The 21,504-nt window shown below is 33.9% G+C and overlaps 1 protein-coding gene across 4 annotated transcripts; it reads left to right on the top strand.

The window, feature by feature from the left end:
- Positions 1 to 9,613: 9,613 nt before the first annotated feature.
- Positions 9,614 to 19,003, top strand: LOC108336406 (uncharacterized). Of its 4 annotated transcripts, none has more exons than XM_052880903.1 (15): positions 9,617 to 9,930; positions 10,079 to 10,173; positions 13,803 to 13,840; positions 13,994 to 14,084; positions 14,995 to 15,053; positions 15,867 to 15,953; positions 16,041 to 16,170; positions 16,361 to 16,606; positions 16,966 to 17,105; positions 17,545 to 17,635; positions 17,728 to 17,866; positions 18,135 to 18,242; positions 18,338 to 18,429; positions 18,533 to 18,663; positions 18,761 to 19,003. In XM_052880903.1, exons 1-13 carry the CDS (start codon positions 9,783 to 9,785, stop codon positions 18,397 to 18,399), a joined length of 1,434 nt encoding a protein of 477 aa, XP_052736863.1. In that variant the 5' UTR covers positions 9,617 to 9,782; the 3' UTR covers positions 18,400 to 18,429; positions 18,533 to 18,663; positions 18,761 to 19,003. The 4 variants fall into 4 exon arrangements, with proteins under 4 accessions (XP_052736865.1, XP_052736864.1, XP_052736863.1 ...); XM_052880902.1 differs by having other exon boundaries at positions 9,620 to 9,930; positions 17,728 to 17,875; XM_052880905.1 differs by lacking the exons at positions 18,135 to 18,242; positions 18,338 to 18,429; positions 18,533 to 18,663; positions 18,761 to 19,003 and adding an exon at positions 17,205 to 17,403 and having other exon boundaries at positions 9,614 to 9,930; positions 17,728 to 17,745.
- Positions 19,004 to 21,504: the final 2,501 nt, after the last annotated feature.

The following is a 21,504-nucleotide window of genomic DNA, read 5'->3' as shown; positions in this document are numbered from 1 at the left end:
CCTCTCAGTTCATCTAGCAATTCCTCTATTAGTGGGATAGGGAATTTATCGGGTATCGTGGCTCGGTTAAGGGCCCTATAATCCACACAAAATCTCCAACTGCCATCCTTCTTCTTCACTAATATTACCAGACTCGAATATGGACTGTTGCTCGACCTTATGACGCCCGTTTTTAGCATTTCAGCCACCTGTTTCTCAATCTCCCCCTTCATCACATGGGGGTAACGGTATGGCCTTACATTCACGGGATCCGTACCCTCTTTCAATGGAATTTGATGAACCATGCCCTTATCTGGAGGTAGTCCGCTCGGCTCGTGAAATACGCTCGCGTGTTGATCCAAAATTTGATTCATGTCATGCTTCTACTTCTTTGTCATCTCCGGACCGAACGGTCCTTCTCCCTGATCGTATGATTTTCTTCCCTCGTCCTTTTCTGTCTCCCTAAACTCCCACACCAGCAACCAGGCCTCTACTTCTTTCATTTTGAACAATGCTTCGAGTTCCACCAATCTCCGAGTTAGAGTAGGATCTCCTTTAATGGTCACGTTCCTCCCTGCTTGATCGAACACCATGGTTAGCTTGCCCCAATTTAATGTTACTTCTCCCAGCTTAGCCAGCCATTCTACCCCCAGTATCACGTCAACTTCGCCTAGTTCAAACAAGTGGAACCGTTCGGTGATCACCGCCTCTCCCATGTGAATCATTACTTCTTCACAACACCCCCTCGTCTCCTTTCTTTGCCTATCTTTCAAACTCACCCTATAGGGTGGTGTATCTACTACGGGTAATGCCAGTTCCTCTACCAATTCTTTTCTAATGAAGTTGTGGCTGGCGTCACTGTCAATCAAAATCAGTACCTGTTTCGTCCCTATCTGCCCATGCAATTTCATCGTTCTGGGCTGGGTGAGCCCCCCTGCCGAGAATGTCGATAGCTCCATTTGGTCGAGTTCGGCCTCAGCTTCTTCTTCCCTGCTTGATTCCTCGTCTTCTGCCAGTATCAGCATCCGAAGACTCCTTTCCGGACAGCGATGGCCTGGACCGAACGGTCCCTCACACCTGAAACACCTCCCTTCTTCCCTTCGTTTGACATATTTAGCGTACGGTAGATCCCGCACGTTCCTTCCTTGGTTGTTTGAGAATGATCGTTCTCCTTCTCTCCTCGGGATCCCTTCCTTTCCTCCTGTCTGCCCCCTCTCTACGATTCCTGTTCGGTTCTGATTATGCCGACTGGGGTTCGTCCTCATTACTGAACCGCTCGATTTTCCCCACGTCTGGCTCTTGCTTATGATTCCACCTCCAGCCTTTGTGCCCCCTTGGAACTCTTCCACGTCCTTTGCTAGTCTCATTACGTCCATCAATTCCCTCAGATCAAGCAATATGAGTTGATTACGGATCCCCTCCTACAATCCTGCCATGAAATATCCCATCAGCTATGCATCAGGTATTTTTTCTGCTTGGCCGGCCAATACTTCAAATTCTTTGATGTATTCTTCCACGGTCCCTGATTGTTTACAGGTCGCCAGTCTCTCGAAGACGGTTCCTCGGCTTCTTCCTCCGAAATGGATCACCAACGACTCCTTTAATCCTGTCCACGAGCGGTTCCTGGCCTTCTCCCTCCAAAACCTAAACTAGTGTCCCGCGATTCCCTCCATGCTGATATAGGCTAGGTGCAACTTTTCTTTCTCCGACACTCCTTGTAGTTCAAAGAATTTGTCCGCTCTATAGATCCAATTCAACGGATCGCTTCCTTCAAAGATGGGTAAGTCTACCCTTCTCCTCCAATACGGTTGCTCCTCTCGGTGTCCACCATCTAGCCTGCTTTCATCTCTCTCATCCTCCTCATTCCTTCTCCCGTTGACAGACCCCTGACTTCCATCAGAATTTCCCTCATATCGTCGACCTCGCTCTCCCATCACCTTCACCAGTTCCTAGAGTGCTGCCTCCAGTCCTCCCATGGAGATTTCTATGACCTCCAATCTTCCTTCGACAGCATTCACTCTTCCCTCCATGATGTCTTTCACTCGTCTCTATTATGATCCGACAGTTTCCTCCCTTGATGATCCGACAGGTTGGACCAATTGTTACGTACCTGAGTACGTAAACTACCCAAATACAACCTTTCACACTCCCACAGGCAATAAACAATGGTATTTCACTGAATAAACCTCTTTATTAAATGGAAATATCGGTATCACAATAACAACCAATAACTGGGAGCAGGGTCTCCGTCAGTTACCTGAGAGCCTAACCTCTCTTACAAAACTCCGTAATAAAAACTGCTTCCTAAACCCTATGTTCCTCCTTTATTAATACTAATTACTCCTTCCCGAAAAGGTAAAGAATAATAGTAATTATGCCTATTTATTATAATTATCTGGTAAGAATATTTCTATCCTTATTTACTATATTTACTTCTATAATATCCTGAGGTACGTCCTTAATTTCTAATGAATTTCCCACTCATCCTAACTGTTGTTGCTTCCACTCGCTTAGGACGCTCGTCGTTGCCCCACTCGTTCAGCCCTCTTTTTCTCTTTCTCCTACCGTTCGGCCATCGTGCTCCCCCCTTTCAGCCGTTCGGCCCTCGTGCTTCCCCCTTTCGCCCGTTCGGTCATTGTGCTCCCCCCTTTCAACCGTTCGGCCCTCGTGCTTCCCCCTTTCCACCGTTCGGTCATCGTGCTCCCCCCTTTCAGCCGTTCGGCCCTCGTGCTCCCCCCTTTCGCCCGTTCGGTCATTGTGCTCCCCCCTTTCAACCATTCGGCCACTGTCCTCTACCGTATGGACCCCTTCTCTCTCTCTCTCTCCTATATCTTCTTCTCTCGTAAACTCGCCTGCCCCTAACACTTTTTCAGAGTATTCAGAAAGCTATGGATTCATGTTAAGAATATTTCCTCATTTCTTTTATTAATTACATTTAATAGTTGACTGATTGAACAATCACAGTTGGCAAATTCCTTTAATGTTACAAAGCATGTTACAAATTTTGGAGCTACATATTTCTATCAGTATCATGCAACTTAAAAGTCAAAATTTAGATTATTTTGCAGGTAGTCATTTAATTGAGTTTTTTCACCACGAATGATATTGCCTTTTGTTACATTAAATTATATACTCTATAAAAAAATGGTATTATTGTTCAAGCTTAATTCTTGCTTTACACTTATGGTGTGACAACCATTCATAATATATAATGGTGCTTCTTCCATGTTATTCTTGTGTGTAATTTTAATCAGGCTCTATTTTTTAGGAAGGAGACGCTGAATACATGTTTAAAGAATTGATCAGTAAAGAAAGTGTAGATAAATATAACTCTTCATTGATTCAATTTCACATTAGATTGTTGGGGTTAATCAGTAAAGAAAGTTATGAAAGGACACTCAAAATTGCAAACCAGCTGTCTTACCTTTGCTATTCCCTTCAACTCAGCATTCAAAGCGGGAATTCCTTTCTCCTACTCCAAATGGACGTGAGATTATCTTTTGCTCATATTGGGAGAATTGGAAAATCTTTTACTCATTAAAAATAAAATAGAAGAATGGGACCATACCAAATGGTTTGAGTAATGCGATCCCTATATTCTATTGATTAGCTTTGTTGTTGTTGCTTGCATAGCTTACCTCTTGGAAACAATAGGACCCACTACTCCTTGCATAACTTTCTTCTCCTTCACAAATTGAACTAGTGGACCCACTACTAGTTTTATTTTTTAAACAATATATTATATCTATATATATATATATATATATATATATATATATATATATATATCTTTAATGATTTTTCATTTTTCTTAAGTGTTCTACAATGCAAATCATTAAAAGAAAATAAATACACTAATGCTTATGCATAGGTAAAAAACTAAAATTAAAATATTTATTTTAGAAGGTACAGTTAAAAAAATATTAATGGAACTAAAAAGTAAATGATACATATTAAGAACATAAAAGTCATGTAGATCTATTTTTCAACCAAAAATGTTCGTGATAAAATCCTTCGCGCCACGTCTTCACCGAGGCTAGTTGTCGGAGTCGTCGTTGCTCACGTTGGAGGAAGTCGTGCCGTGTACGACAGTTCGGCCTCTACCTTTGCTACCTTAACCCTGGGAGACAGTTGCTCCCACCGCGACCAAACAGAGATGTCGCTAGAACGCCACTCTCTTCTCCTTTTAAAACAGAACCCCCCAAAGCCCTAAGGTAATCTCCCGTGGTTTTTGCTTAAGGGTTCGACTCCTTTGTTGGTGATTGGAGATGAACAGAGAGGCGTGGACGCTTAATTTCATTATTTGTTTTTGTTAATGGTCGCCGTAACCAATTCGGGGTGGTTGGGTTTTTTCTTGTAGAGGAGAGGAATCGGGGGTTAGGAAAAAATGGCTTAACAAAATTTGATGTGTTACTTAAGAAATACGGGTGTATTGAGTCTCATTTGGCTATTGGCTCCATTTGACACAGGTAAAGAAGGCGCAGAGCACATCTATCTTGTTTTATTTATGGCTTTCTGGCATGTTTTGTTAGGGAGGAATTGAAGGAGAAAGTGATGTTTTCCTCTCTGGATATGGCTTTTGTGGTGTGTTCCGTGTAGTGTAGGTTGAAGGGATGAACTTGCTTGGAGGAAAAACGGTTTCTTTTTCTTTTTGTGTTATATGATTCTATTATGTTATGAAAGGAACTGAATATGATTCTAGCCTGGGTGTTAGTTTTAAAGTTTATTATTTCTATGATATTTTCCTCTCTTTTTCTAGTTGTGGGATAGAAGACTGACTTCAGATTTCTATAGAGTCGCGATTAAAAGATGATGCAATAGAGAAAATGACAATAAGCAAATGTTGATCAAGTTCATGGAAGGTGGATCTGTTCATGACCTGATGTTAAAAATGTATATTACCCATTCTTGCAGAAAGGTTGAGGAAAAAAAAAAACTCTTCTACTGTCTCGGTTCACTAGAAACCTAGACCAAAAGTATGGCGAAAAAAAAAAGTCAAAAAGGAACCCCTCTACCGCCTCGGTTTAATTTTAACCGAGGCAAAAGCATACACCTTTTTGCCTCGGTTTAGAACCGAGGCAAAAAGTGGTAGACTTTTTTCCTCGCTTGTATATACCTCGGTTGCAGAACCGGTGCGAATTGGAGAAAATAACTGTTGTTGTATTTCTTTACTGCACTACTCTACCATACGAGGTTACTCCTCCAACAAAAGTCTTTGGCCAAGATAAAGTCTCTAGACTAGGACCTCCTGCTACTCTCCACGATATAACCACTCATCTTTACTTGAGGTTAGGGTTATTGAGAGCGTCAGGATAAACTATCAGTACTAGCTCCAATACATTCATATTCACAATACTAAGTAACCAACAATAAGAAATTCCTCCACGGAACTCCTTTTCACAACTTTCCATTCATGGATACATATAACACCATATATCATACAAAAACTCATGAAAATATTTCACTTTCGTCAAAGAAACCCAAAACAGTGCATCCAAGATCACAGAATAACTCAGAAAAAGGAAATCAAAAATTTGTACGAAGGGCGCTTCGACGCCCAAGAGTTGGCACTCAACGCCTTGGCCACTAGAAGTGGGTGCTTAGTGTCGGGGCCACTGGAAATGGGCGCTCAACGCCCTGGCCATTCAAAGTGGGCGCTCAGAGTCAAAAAGTTAGCGATGACGCCTCTAAAATAGGGGTGCTTAGGGACGCTATACCAATTGACAACACACTTCGAAAATGGCTTTTGATGCACTTAAGACTCATTCTATTGATCAAATTGGTTCCTTCAACATTATAATTGATAGGAAAACACTATTATAACTGAACAAACTCAAAGGTTCAGTTCAGATCCTACTTAACAGTTCAACTACTAATTCATTTATTTGATATTTCAATTAACTAAGAGCTTAGATAAGTTTCAAATGACCATAAAATAACCCTTAGAGAAGATGGTTGCTGGGTTAGGGTTTCTCTGTTAGAGAAGATGGTGATGACATGGCATGCGATGTGGCAAGGCTATTGATGTGGCACTCTCTCATTGGGTGAATGGTGAATGCAAGGATTACTGACATGGCATCATTTGATGAGTTTGATTTAGGAGTGGTGTAGGTAGGAAAATTTAGGGGTGTAGAACTGTTTGGCCTTTTTTAGAAAAGAATGGTGTACATTTGTAAAAACAAAGGTGCATTCAGCCCTTTTCTTGAATAAACTAATTTCCTTTTGAGACTTTTGGGCCTTGATTTGAAATTTTGGACCAATAAAGCTTTAATTTCATTAGAACATCTAAGAATAATTTATGTGCTAAAACTCACCTTTTTCGTCTCTTTAATTCTCAAACCCAATAAATCCAATCATCACAAACTCTTTTCAATTCAAACATTTAAGCACAATAATCTTGTTAAAAATTTTAATTTTAAAACATAAACATGTGCATAAATATGCCTTCATCAATGTCCAAATAGCTTTTGTTCTTCCCTGCTTGTGTTTTTTGATCTTCTTGTAATATTTTATATTCATCTCCAAATAGCTTTTGTTCTTCCTTGTTAGATTGCTTGTGCTTGTGTTTTAGGATAACCTTTAATATTTTTCATTGTATGTGTTACATTTTATAATTTTAAATTAAATATATTCATCTTATTTTAACAAAATTTTATCAGAAAGTAAATCCTCTATGAAAATAGACTATTGGATGCAGCATAATACTTTTTGATGAAAACAAATTAAATATCTATCATGCTTAAAAAAAAGCTGTAATCCTAGATGACATGATGAAAATAAAATTAAAATATTTAATTTAGAAGGCACTCTTATATAAGATATTACTAAATAAATAGAAATAGTACGTATGTTAAGATGTAACAACTCAGTAAATTATTTTTTAATTAAAATATTCTTAATGCAGAAGGAAATGATATTTGTTTTAGTTTTTTTATATGATAATAGTGTGCAGTTTACTGGAAAAGTGTATGAACAATGACCTTGGATTCTTTTTTTCTTATATAATAAAGCAATTTAAATTAAATTATATTTATTTGGGAATTAAATTGAATTTAGACCTTTGTAATGTTTTGGGATTATTTTTTTCAAAAAATTATAAAATAATAGTATTCTAAAGTAATAAAAAATATATAATATATAAGGCATTCTTGCACAAAAGTTACAGAATGCGAATGCCAAAGTGTCCTGCATTCCAGTGGAGGAGCATGATGCTCTTATAAAGATACGAACTGAGGTTGACGAAGCACACATTGATTATGAAATTCATGTTATCTTGGCTAAAGTTCTCCACTTTCATCTTTTTAGGTCAAAATATTTTGGTGTGGTACAAAAGTCCATGGTTCAAAGTTATCCAAGTTGTAAACAACTAGTTATTAGCTCAGGACTCTGAAAGCAAAATAAAATGGTTGTTTTGTTTTATCTACGATGAAAAAGAACTAATATGAATGGCAAACAAGTGCTTAGTCTTAGGTTTCTCTATAATTTCATTTGCATTATATACTGTTCATTTAATATCTTGTTTCTTTTCTTGCACATTAGTATTCGCTTACATAATATCCTGTAAGATGTGTTTCCTTTCTTAGTTTAAATTCCTGGATTTTGTATTTTTCTAAACATCTAGGTAGGTCTTGGTTTGATAAAGAAATAAATGTTCTTAATGCGGTAAAAACAGAAAATAGAGTATGTGTAGGTAATTGTGTTTCTTAAATAAATTAACGCTCTTAACTAAGCCAAAATGGAAAGTTTGGATACATATAGTTGTTTTATATGTTACTAGTTTTAATGTTTATGCTATTGTAAGGGTTGACAATTGTTTTTCTTATGTTAAAGACAAAAGTGGATGTGATGCCACGAGAATCAATCCAGAGTTTGTGGACAACAATGGGATGACATTTTGGAACTTACCAAGTTACAATGACGAATCGGTTCTTCTGCTGCAAGGTAATTCTCAAAATTTATGAGCTCAATTTGTCTGATTGATGATACCATTTTGACTAGGAAATTAGCAAGTTTTCTAAAAGAAAGCATCAATGCATATATGAAGATACAAGATGAAACTGCTACTTTACCTGAAGAAAGCTGGTTTGTTTACGGTTTCCAGAGAAGGATGAGATTGATAATTATATATCTTCAAAGTGAGTTATTTTCTTAAATTTTTAATGTCCTGTTCGGATGTTTTTATTTGTAGACTAAGCCAGAGCTATTGAATCACATGTTTCTTTTCTACCTTGGTTGCAGGGCTAAAAGACTTAAGAGTCTCAATTCTCAAAAAAGTTTGTAGGAGTTTATGTTTAATGTTAATTGTTCTTAATAGCATAATGCTGGCAAAAACCCTCATTCCATATGGCTCTTCTTTCAGTGGAGTAATTGTATTGTATTAATGATGAGACTCTTGTAAATTTATCTACTAATAACAATATGTTGCTAACATTCTTTTTAACATGATATCATTTTTTATTTTTGTAGGTGTCGGTGGAAATCTCCTTTGTTTTTGGACTCAAGGCACCTTCATTAGTGTAATAATTGTATATAATTTCTTTTGTATTTTATTTTAGTGGAATACGAAATGAAATGATTTTTTTGTAATTTAATTATTATTTACAGTTGTATTTTTTTTATTTAACTAGTTAGATGTACAATGATATATTCATTATAAAGTGATAATGTATTCTGAATATTTCTAATAGTAACAAGAAGAATTCTAGAGTTTTTGTCTTGATCAAATGTTAGCAATATACTACTTAGTGTTACTATTTTCCATAACCATATAATCCATTATTAGAAGTGTGTAGGATTATTTGTAGAAGTTGTTCATAATAAATAGTTTTATTAGGTCAATGTGTATGAATTATTTATAAATTTCAAAGGTTTGTTGAATATCTATAATAATGTTATTAGTTTTTTTTTTATGTTTTTATACAAATTTTATGAATGTTTTTTAAACAAATGATTTTTCATTTTTCTTGATTGTTCTACATATAGTCTCAAATCATTAAAAGAAATTAATATATACACTAATGTTCATGCATAGGTAAACAACTAAAATTAAAATATTTGAATTCTGCAAGAAGACAAATTTTATTTAAGAAGAGAAGCAGAGGACTAGCGAACCTCTCTGCAATATCAGGTGGAAGCACTGTGTCTCCGATCACAGCAGGTTTATTTTTTCAATGAATCTTGTTTTTGTTGAAAACTGTTTTTCTTTACCTCTTTTCTGAACCAATAGGATGAATATGAAAGAAAGGTAGTAGACGAAACCTCTCTGCAATTTCTAGGGTGTTTTCTATTGCCAACTGTATTCATCTTTTTCAATAGCATCTTTTTTTCATTGAAAACTGCATTTTTTCTGAACCAATAAAAGAACAACCAATTTACTGCTGTGTTTCTGCGTTTATAATAAAACATTGAATGCGCAGACTGAGATTGCTTCCTTCTATAAAGTAATATTGATAAAAAGATTCATCAATGAGAAAAAAGAAAACGATGAGCAAGGTAAATGAGTAATATAAAATATATAAAACATGATAAATAAAATGGATAATATCTCAGTAAGCGGGTACTTTATTGGACTGGACATAGGTGCATAAAAAATAAAATGGACATCACGTGATATCTCGTTAAGGAGACACCCTATTGGAGGGGACACCGTTGCATGGCTATGTATAATTATGGAAGCACTATATTAGAAAGCACATTGGTTATAAATGGCCTTGTAAAGATGGAACCCTCTTACCATTAATAATAAATTTCTGTATGATAACAAGGAAAAAGCTATTACCAGAAAAACATCTCTGCAATGTCCAATGAAGCTACTGTCCTCAGGTCATCGATTCTTTACTCTTCACCATCAACTCGCTCCCAACTCATCACTGAACTCGGTCACTGCTTTTTCATCTGAGGTTCATATTTGTATTGAATGGTGGTGGCAATGGGTTCAGCTTGCTTCCAATGGTATTTGTTTTCTCTCTTTGTAAATCATATTTTTGTTCTCTTTTCTCACATATGAACTGGATCAAACCATACCCTACAACATATGTTACTTTGTGCATTGAAGTTTTGATCAGACCATACCCTACAAAAATATCTTATCTTGTATCAGGTACTCTATATCAAAGTGCCAAGACATATGATTTTAAGCCAGTTGCAGAAATGCTTGCAGTTAAGAAGACTTCAGAAACATTAAATCAATCCAATTATTAAAGTGTAATGCAAATTCTAGAAGAATGTAGAAGCTCCTTAGATAGAAGAATTGACATGTAATACAAGTTCTAGAATATTATAGAAAAACCTAAGATAGGAAGAAAAATCAAGAATATTCTACATAGGTAAAAATCTAGAACATTCCACATAAGTTGTGGCTAGTATGTTCTAGAATAATCTATGGGTCTATAAATACCCATGAACTCTACCATTTGATGTATGTAGCCAACATCTACCATTTGTATGTAGCCAACATCTACCATTTGTATGTAGCCAACATCTATCATTTGTATGAACCAACATCTACTACAACTAAAGACAACTACAACACTTCTTCCAACTACTACTTCTACATTCAACTATCTCTACATTTTCTCTATCATCAACTATTCCTTTCACAACCTCAAAATACTAACAGTGGTACCAGAGCTACGTTCGGTCATCTACTGGGCGTAGATAAAATTTTCAACTACCTCAAACAAAACTATAACTCATTCTACTACTCCCAAATATATTCTCAACAATGGCTACTACTAATCAAACATCATCAATTCCAGTACCTATTTTCAAAGGAGAAAGTTATGATTTTTGGAGTGTCAAAATGAAGACATTCTTTCGCTCTCAAGATTTATGGGATATCATAGAAGAGGGATTCACTATTCCAGAAGACACTTCTACTCTTACTACAGCTCAAAAGAAGGAGTTGAAAGAAAACAAGCAGAAGGATTCAAGGGCTTTATTTGTTCTTCAACAAGCAGTTGATGACACAATTTTTCCAAGGATAATTGGTGCCACAAGTGCAAAACAAGCTTGGAACACAATACAAGAGGAGTTTCAAGGAAGTGACGAGGTACGCAATATTAAACTTCATTCTCTAAGACGAGAGTTTGAATTATTAAGAATGAAAGAATCTGAGACCATTAAAGACTACTATTCTAGAATAAAAGAAATAGTTAGTCAGATGAGAGCCTATGGGGAAAATATTCTTGACAAAAAGATCGTTGAGAAAATTTTAATTTCTATTCCCCAAAAGTATGATGCAATCGCAACCGCGATTGAACAAACAAAAGATTTGGCTACATTGTCAATCACACAACTAATGGGCTCTCTTGAAGCTTATGAACAAAGATTGAAAAGGCATGAAGAAGACTCGGTTGAAAATGCCTTTCAATCAAAACTAAAATTACGGTCTCAGAATAAAGAATATGAAGGAGATAAAAGTAGAGAAGAAATTTCTAGAAATAAAGAAAATCCTAGAAGCTTCTCTATGACTCGTCAAGAAAAATATCCTCCATGTGGCATATGTAAAAAGACAAGTCACTTGGAAAAAGATTGTTGGCATCATGGAAAACCTCAATGCAAGTATTGCAAGAAGTTTGGTCACATAGAGAAGTATTGTCGTAGTAAAAATAGACATCAAGCAAACTTTGCTGAAGAAGATAATCAAGAGAAACTCTTATTCTACGCCAATCAAGAATCTTCTGGTAGAGAAGGAAGTTGGTACTTGGATAGTGGATGCAGTAATCACATGGAAAAAGATCAAAGTATCTTCAAAGACATTGATAAATCTGTCAATGTCAAAGTTCGGCTAGGAAATGGCACCACAGTGGAGTCTCGAGGCAAAGGAACTGTCATGGTGGAGACAAAGAAAGGTACTAAATTCATCAAAGACGTTTTACTAGTTCCAAATCTTAAAGAAAATCTTTTAAGTATTGGCCAAATGATGGAGAATGGATATTCTCTTCATTTTGAGAAAGATACATGCAAAATTTATGACAATAAAATGATAGAAATTGGCCAAGTAAAAATGGGGAAGAGAAATAGAAGCTTTCCTATAAGCTTCAAACCTGGAACTAATATTGCCATGAAGGTAGAAGTTGATGACTCATGGCTTTGGCATAGGAGATTTGGCCACTTCAACACACATGCCTTAAAGCTTCTATATACGAAAAACATGATGAGAGATCTTCCATACTTGAAGGAGAATAATGAATCATGTGAAGGATGTCTCCTTGGAAAACAACATCGATTACCATTCTCGACAGACAAAGCATGGAGAGCAAAAGACTTATTGGAGTTGATTCATATCGATGTTTGCGGACCGATGAGAACACCTTCACATCATAACAACAGATATTTCATCCTCTTCATTGATGACTTCTCTAGAATGACATGGGTCTATTTCTTAAAGGCAAAGTCAGAAGTTTTTGGAGTATTCAAGAAATTCAAGGCCCTTGTTGAGAAGCAAAGTGGAAAACAGCTAAAAATACTTAGAAGTGATCGTGGCAAGGAGTACACATCTCGCGAGTTTGACAAATTCTGTGAAGATGAAGGCATAGAGCGACAACTTACAGTCGCATATACTCCACAACAAAATGGCGTGTCAGAGAGAAAGAATCGCACAGTTATGGAGATGGCAAGATCAATGCTGAAAGAGAAAAGTATGCCTAACACTTTTTGGGCTGAAGCAGTCTACACTGCAGTTTATATTCTAAACAGATGTCCAACTAAAGCAGTCCAAGACAAGACTCCTATTGAAGCTTGGAGTGGGAGAAAGCCATCGGCTAAACACCTACGAGTATTTGGGTCTATTTGCTACATACATGTTCCTGATCAAAGGAGGCACAAGCTTGAAGACAAAACTATACGAGGAATATTCTTGGGATATAGCACACAATCAAAAGGCTATCGAGTCTACAACCTACAAACGAAAAAGCTCATCATCAGTCGAGATGTTGAAGTTGATGAAAATGCTTCTTGGAATTGGGAAGAAGAAAAAGTTGTTAAAAGCAACATTTTACTTCTAGTGCAACAATCTCAAGAAGAAACTCAAGAAGAGGTAGAAAATTCAGGTATGCTTTCTCCACCTGCACAACAAGATTCTTCACCTGAATCTAGTCCAAGAAGAGTAAGATCTTTGGTAGACATGTATGAAACCTGCAATATGGCCATGATTGAACCTAACTGTTATGAAGAAGCATCAAAGCAAGAACTATGGTCAAGGAAATGGAGGAAGAAGATCAAATTGAAGATATGTTACCAAGACCAAGATTTGAACTACTGCGCACAATGCTTGGAGTTACCGAATTTGCATTAAGGAGGAGTATTAAAGTGTAATGCAAATTCTAGAAGAATGTAGAAGCTCCTTAGATAGAAGAATTGACATGTAATACAAGTTCTAGAATATTATAGAAAAACCTAAGATAGGAAGAAAAATCAAGAATATTCTACATAGGTAAAAATCTAGAACATTCCACATAAGTTGTGGCTAGTATGTTCTAGAATAATCTATGGGTCTATAAATACCCATGAACTCTACCATTTGATGTATGTAGCCAACATCTACCATTTGTATGTAGCCAACATCTACCATTTGTATGTAGCCAACATCTATCATTTGTATGAACCAACATCTACTACAACTAAAGACAACTACAACACTTCTTCCAACTACTACTTCTACATTCAACTATCTCTACATTTTCTCTATCATCAACTATTCCTTTCACAACCTCAAAATACTAACACCAATGAAGGTAATATGAAAAAAAGTTTATCTTTTCAGTGAATCTTGTTTTTGTTGAAAACTTTCTAAATGATTTCTCTTTTCGGTTTGGTTTCAAGAAGGCATGACTGGATACTATAAATTGGATTTGTATGAGTAAGTATTTTAAATTCTCTTAAAAAATATTCTTTTTTTATTTTTCTTTTGTTTTATTACTTTCACCAATTCATCCTTCTTTTGTTTTTTTTCTTAATTTTGTTGTCTTAATATCAATTAAAGTGGTTGGAAACTTGCTTAATATATGTCCAGAAAACTAAGGAACTATATTCGGAACGAAAATTCAAGACATGCAAAAGTAGTGAAAGAGGCAAAACTCAAGATTGCTGCAGCTAAGGAAAAGGTAATAGAAAGCTATATTTTGCTGAAAACCGTTTTCTTTTTGCCTCTTTTATGAACCAATGAGTTGGATGGGACCATAGGCTATGAAACAAACTATAGAGTTTTGAATTCCAACTCAGCAATTTTGTGGCTGTTGTTTGATATTTGTATTTCTGCATAGCAACGCAGCATGTTTAGCTTTTCAATGAATATTAATTTATTTGAAAACTGTTTTTCTTTTTGCCTCTTTTTAGAATCAATGAGCTGAACTTGTAGGGTTTTCAATAGCATTTTTTTCTTTTACTGAAAACTGTATTTTTTCTGAACCAATAGAAGAACAATTTACTGCTGTGTTTGTACGTTTGTAACAAAAAATTAAATCTGCAGATTAAAATTGCTTCCTTCTATAAAGTAATATTGATTCTTCCAAATGTAAAAATGGAAGAAGTTAAATAATTAATTATCCTCTCATCAATGAGGAGAATAAAAAAAGATGAGCAAGTAAGATAAACGACTAACGTATCATTTAATCTATTACAAGGATGCCATAAATAAAAAATATTTTTCACCTAAGTTCTATGGTAACAAATTATTATAAAATTAATCTGAAAATTAAATATAATACATATAAATATTTTTTTTTCTGTTTTTCATTATTTACATCCACAAATTTCTCAACTCAAATAACATAATGATGGTCGTCTTTCTCAACTTAAAAAAGAGTTCTAAAATTTAGCCTTGTCAAAGAAATTAAATATCTACTTGTACATCTCAGTTACATTCGTAGAGTACAATTTATGTATTTGCAATTTTTCATTTTGCATGTTGGAGTGTGGTGATTTCTTTTATTACTCTTTGTTCATTTTGTTTCTTGATTTTGAGGTACATTTTGGATGATAACACATTTGTTTTGTTGGTTTTCCACTGTGAAGTGCCGGCAAAAGAAGGAGAATTGTCCGATTAAGTTCTGCCACAAATGCCTTTTGAGTAGGTCAGTTCAGCATTATAAATCTTGGATTTTTTATTTATTTATTTTAAATGTTTGTATTTTTCATAGAAGTGTGATATGCTTAGTACCACTGTTGAGGAAGAAATCTCAAGTAGGTTACTGCTATATTCCTTCTTATCATATGCAGCATATATATATATATATATATATATATATATATATATATATATATATATATATATATATATATATATATATATATATATATATATGAAAATATGGGAATATTGGAAGGGCATAGGACCTTGTTTTTGGCCAGTTTATGGGAAAGCCTTTTTTAATTTGCAACACCAAGATCCATTGTTTTGCAAGAGTAGACAAAGAAATATCAAAAATATCTTGTCTTGTACCAGGTCGCTGGTATCCCTCATGAGATACTATATGTTGTGAGAACAGGGTAGGACCATGAAACAGTTGTTGTCTATAGTGGTTCTGCTTACCTTGAGTAAGATTGTTTATTATGCTGGATACCTGTGGCCTTGTACAGAAAAAAGACAACACATTTTGGTGGTTTTTGTGTGTTTCAACTATAGTTGCAAAGCAATGGAATTTGGGACACACGTCCAATGCAAGGAACAACTTAAATTTTTCTAAAAACTATGACTGATATATTTTTTGTAAATGTGAAATGTTCCAAATGTGGGGTCCAAACATTCTATACATTTAGAAGGAATTAGGCTCTGATTGTCAGCTGAGATATCCTTGGTACAAAATGAAAGAATCGGAAGTATAACAATACAATACTTGTATATATGTATATGTTTCTCCAATGACGATTTTCCTGTGGTAAATTAGGTATGGAGAGAATGCTGAAGAGGTTGTACAGTTGGCTAATTGGACATGTCCGAAGTGTCAAGGCATTTGCAACTGTAGTCTTTGCCAGTGAGTTTCTTTTCGATTTTTTCTATTTGGTTTTTGAGTTGGTAGTGTATCCATGATTTCATTCTGATAAAGGAGTTATGTTCGTAGAAAGCAACGAGGTGAACAGCCTACTAGTCCCCTATATCGTAGTGCCAAGGAATCTGGCTTTAAGTCAGTTGCAGAAATGCTTGCAATGAAGAAGAATTTAGAAACATCAAATCCATTAAATCTGATAAAGGTATGCTATTTTTCTACCTGTCTCCTTTGCTAAATCTCTTGTGGTTGACAGATTTGGTTGAAAAGGGTCCCTTGTTTAACTGTGCAAATTCATGATAAGTTAATGATGATATGAGTGAATGTGTTTATATTTCAATTTATGATAAACTTTTCATGAGATGATTCGTGTTTTTTTTTGTTATTTCTTGCAGGAGTCTGAAGTATTTCTCTCAGGAGAACTTGGAAATGAAAATTTTTCAGATGCAAATGTCACTGCAGTTTGCACCAAAGATGATGGTGGTGAGAATTTTGGAATGAACTTAGAGAGCAAAGCAATTGCAGAGGAAATTCTTTTGCCACCGGGCATGGAGTTAAAAGAAATATTTGGCATCGAGTTACCACCCAAAGAGGTTGGGAATGCGTTACAGATTTTAGAGTTTTGCAGAGTGTTTGGAAAGGTATGGTTTCATGTTAACAAAGTTTCCTGATGGTTTTTCTAATTAATTGCATTTAATAGTTCACTGATTGAATAATCACGATCGGCAAATTCCTTTAATGCTATAGAGGGATGTTACCAAATTGGAACTAATTATTTCTGTCAATATCATGCAACTTGAAAGTCAAATTTTAGATGATTTTGCAGTTGGTCATTTAATTGAACGTTTTGACCATGAATGATATTCCCTTCTGTTACGTTAAATTATATACCCTAGAAAAAAATGGTATTATCGTTCAAGCTTAATTCTTGCTTTATACTATTCATAATATATTAATCAAGTGTTTTTTCACTGTTATTCCTGTGTGTAATTTTAATCAGGCTCTTGATCTCAAGGAAGGAGAAGCTGAAGCCATTTTTAAAGAATTGATCACTGAAGAAATTATGGATGAACATAACTCCTCACTGATTCAATTTCACATTAGATTGTTGGGATTGTTTGTAAGCAATTCGAAAAAAGAGTGAGTTATCCCTTACAACTCTTGTTTGAAGTTTTCTCAGTGATTAATTTTTTTTGAAATGCTTGAATTAAAGTTTCCATATGGATTATTTTGGTGTAGGTCTCCATCCTTCTCAACCAAGAATGAAACTAATTCATGGTTGAAACATTTAGAGGATTTGATTATGCAATCATATCACCTTCTAAATGATTTCTCTTTGGAATTGGTTTCAAGAAGGCATAAGTGGATACTATAAATTGGATTTGTGTAAAAAGTTTAAACTGATGACTCTTCTTTGTGACCAAGCTTTGAGCACTCAGTACTGTTAAAAAATATTCTTTTTTTGTGTATTCTTCTTTTGTTTTATTACTTCAACACTTCATCTTTTTTTTGTTTTTCTTCTTACTTTTGTTGTCTTAATATCAATTAAAGCGGTTGGAAACTTGCTTAATATGTTCAGAAAACTAAGGAGCTATATTCAGGACGAAAATTCAAAAGATGCAAAAGTAGTGAAAGAAACAAAACTTAAGATTGCTGCAGCTAAGGAAAAGGTAATAGAAAACAAGGTCTTATGATGCTCTTTGTATATGGATTATCCTTGCTGTTACAGTTCATAATAATTCTGTGTGTATGATATGTACAGATAAAGTGTCTTGCACAAAAGTTCCAGAATGAGAATTCCAAAGTGTCCTCCATTCCAGGGGAGGAGCATGATGCTCATATAAAGATAAGAATTGAGGTTGACGAAGCACACATTGAGATGTTAAGGTTAAAGAGCACAGGTGAAAAATGTATGTCATGATTAATTGTTTCTTAATAGATGTTAAGGTTAAACATCTAGGTAGGTCTTGGTTTAATAAAGAAATAAATGTTCTTAATGTGGTAAAAACAGAAAATAGAGTATGTGTAGGTAATTGTGTTTTTTAAATAAATTAACCCTCTTAACAAGGCCAAAATGGAATGTTTGGATACATATAGTTGTTTTATATGTTACTAGTTTTAATGTTTATGCTATTGTAAGGGTTGACAATTGTTTTTCTTATGTTAAAGACAAAAGTGGATGTGATGCCACAAGAATCAATCCAGAGTTTGTGGACAACAATGGGATGACATTTTGGAACTTACAAAGTTACAATGACGAATCGGTTCTTCTGCAAGGTAATTCTCAAAATTTATGAGCTCAATTTGTCTGATTGATGATACCATTTTGACTAGGGAATTAGCAAGTTTTCTAAAAGAAAGCATCAATGCAGATATGAAGATACAAGATGAAACTGTTAGAAGAAAGCTGGTTTGTTTACGGTCTTCCAGATAAGGATGAGATTGATAATTATATATCTTCAAAGTGAGTTCTTTTCTTAAATTTTTAATGTCCTATTCGGATGTTTTTATTTGTAAACTAAGCCACAGCTATTGAATCACATGTTTCTTTTCTACCTTGGTTGCAGGGCTAAAAGACTGAAGAGTCTCAATTCTCAAAAAAGTTTGTAGGAGTTTGTGTTTAATGTTAATTGTTCTTAATAGCATAATGCTGGCAAACACCCTCATTCCATATGGCTCTTCTTTCAGTGGAGTAATGGTATTGTATTAATGACGAGACTCTTGTAAATTTATCTACTAATAACAATATGTTGCTAACATTCTTTTTAACATGATATCATTTTTTATTTTTGTAGGTTTCGTTGGAAATCTCCTTTGTTTTTGGACTCAAGGGACCTTCATTAGTGTAATAATTGTATATAATTTTTTTTGTATTTTATTTTAGTGGAATACGAAATGAAATGATTTTTTTGTAATTTAATTATTATTTACAGTTGTATTTTTTTTATTTAACTAGTTAGATGTACAATGATATATTCATTATAAAGTGATAATGTATTCTGAATATTTCTAATAGTAACAATAAGAAGAATTCTAGAGTTTTTGTCTTGATCAAATGTTAGCAATATACTACTTAGTGTTACTATTTTCCATAACCATATAATCCATTATTAGAAGTGTGTAAGATTATTTGTAGAAGTTGTTCATAATAAATAGTTTTATTAGGTCAATGTGTATGAATTATTTATAAATTTCAAAGGTTTGTTGAATATCTATAATATTGTTATTAGTTTTTTTTTTTTATGTTTTTATACAAATTTTATGAATGTTTTTAAAACAAATGATTTTTCATTTTTCTTGATTGTTCTACATATAGTCTCAAATCATTAAAAGAAATTAATATATACACTAATGTTCATGCATAGGTAAACAACTAAAATTAAAATATTTGAATTCTGCAAGAAGACAAATTTTATTTAAGAAGAGAAGCAGAGGACTAGCGAACCTCTCTGCAATATCATGTGGAAGCACTGTGTCTCCGATCACAGCAGGTTTATTTTTTCAATGAATCTTGTTTTTGTTGAAAACTGTTTTCCTTTACCTCTTTTCTGAACCAATAGGATGAATATGAAAGAAAGGTAGTAGACGAAACCTCTCTGCAATTTCTAGGGTTTTTTCTATTGCCAACTGTATTCATCTTTTTCAATAGCATCTTTTTTTCATTGAAAACTGCATTTTTTCTGAACCAATAAAAGAACAACCAATTTACTGCTGTGTTTCTGCGTTTATAATAAAACATTGAAGGAATGGTTCACTTCATCCGAGGTTGTATTGAGCATGTTGTTTTAAGTGTTATGCAGGATCATATTGGTTTAAGTAACTTTTCAATGCTATTTTTCTTTCTGAACTTCTTTCTTCTGTGTGTGCCAATTCTTCTTGAACAGAATAAAAATGTGTTTAATATCTTCAAATATATGAAAATTAAACAGTTTCTTTAATTGCTTTACTTGGATTGCTGCAAAATGAATAGGTAAAGTATGCATGTTTTCTTTTTCTTCTAAACTTGATACATCTTTCATTTTGATTTTGATGATTTGTCACTTTTCAAATGTTTGATTCTTCAATTATTATATTTTTTATTTTTATATTCACTTATTGATGTTCTTTCTTCAATAGAAAATACGGAGAATAACAATAGAAATTCAATTGTAAGTTGTGATTATTGGTAAATGCACTAACAGATACCTATTTCTTCTTTAATATAATATGTTCTTATTATAAAATGGGTTCACTGTCATCTTTTAATTATATAAAGACCTCATTAGTTGCATATCCTTTGTAAAAGGAAATTAATTAATGATTTTTATTTGGGAGTGCAGGCTTAATTTGACTTTATTTGAATGCACATGTTTTTATTGTTGCTCTTGTTGTGGATCAATGATATATGCCTTATACATTATATAATTAAATCAATGGAGAATAGTGTATTGTGTCAGTAAGTGTGAGCATGCTCTTTTAAACAAAATTATGGCATCATCTGATTGCATGATTACATGTGCCAGAGTATAATACATAAAAAAGTCAATGAGGTATACAAATACATAACAAAAATGTAAATTAATTATAGTATTTAAAATGACTATGTTTAGGAATGGACAATTTTTTAAATACATGCTCTTCTTACAAAGATAAGACGAAAATTTGATGAAGTGTGTGATAAAAATTACTTACTCTTCAACTTGAGCAGTGTATGTTTTAAATTCAATTCTCATTTTTGGAAGAAAAGCATATTTTAAATAAATAATTTAGAACTAAATTAGTAACTTTAAACCTTCAATATTAAGTCTATCCATAGGTTTTAAAAAAGAAAATATATATTATTAGTTTTGTAATTTTTTTACTCACTATTTGTCTAACCATGATAGGCTTAAGATTAAATTTAGTAAGTGTTATATTACTAAATATTGTTCTCAATGTGAGTAACATTTGGACGTTGGACGAGGTGAATAAATATTCTCATATATGATTATGTGTAATTTGATCTCATGAATAATCAGTTAAGTACTTTTTTTTTATGGTTTTTATTCATTTGTTTTATATTTTTAGAAATTAAACGAAGCATAAAAGTAACATTTTTTTCTTCATCTTCTCTTCTCTTAGGTGTTGAAAGTTATAGTTCCAATTGTTAACTATATCAATTATACATAGCTAACATTCTCTTACATTTGAATATATATATTTTGTTATTCTATATGTGGTAAAATTTAATGTTTTTACTTTTGTAATGATTGATATTTGTTTTATCTAATTTAGAGAGAAAAGTGGTTATAATGTTGTGACAATCAAATGAGTTTTGGACGCCAAGGTTTAGAAATTTTGAAGTTGAAAAGTTATAACGGTGAATGTGTTGTTCTATTACAAGATAGTTTTTAAAATCTATTCGTCTTACTTTTAATCATGTCATGAAATAAGGTTAAGAAGAAGTATATTTCCTCAAGGTGACTTTGGCTTTAGTTTCAAATCTCCAATTAGCACACTGCACGACCTCTTCAGTATTCTCAACCATACCTAATTCATTACAGGGAAATCGTCATTGAAG

This window comes from Vigna angularis, chromosome 7 (genome assembly GCF_016808095.1).
Source record: "Vigna angularis cultivar LongXiaoDou No.4 chromosome 7, ASM1680809v1, whole genome shotgun sequence".
NCBI classification, from domain to species: Eukaryota; Viridiplantae; Streptophyta; class Magnoliopsida; order Fabales; family Fabaceae; genus Vigna; species Vigna angularis.
The sequence above is the reverse complement of the archived record's forward strand: the minus strand, read 5'-3'. Positions and strand labels throughout refer to the sequence as shown.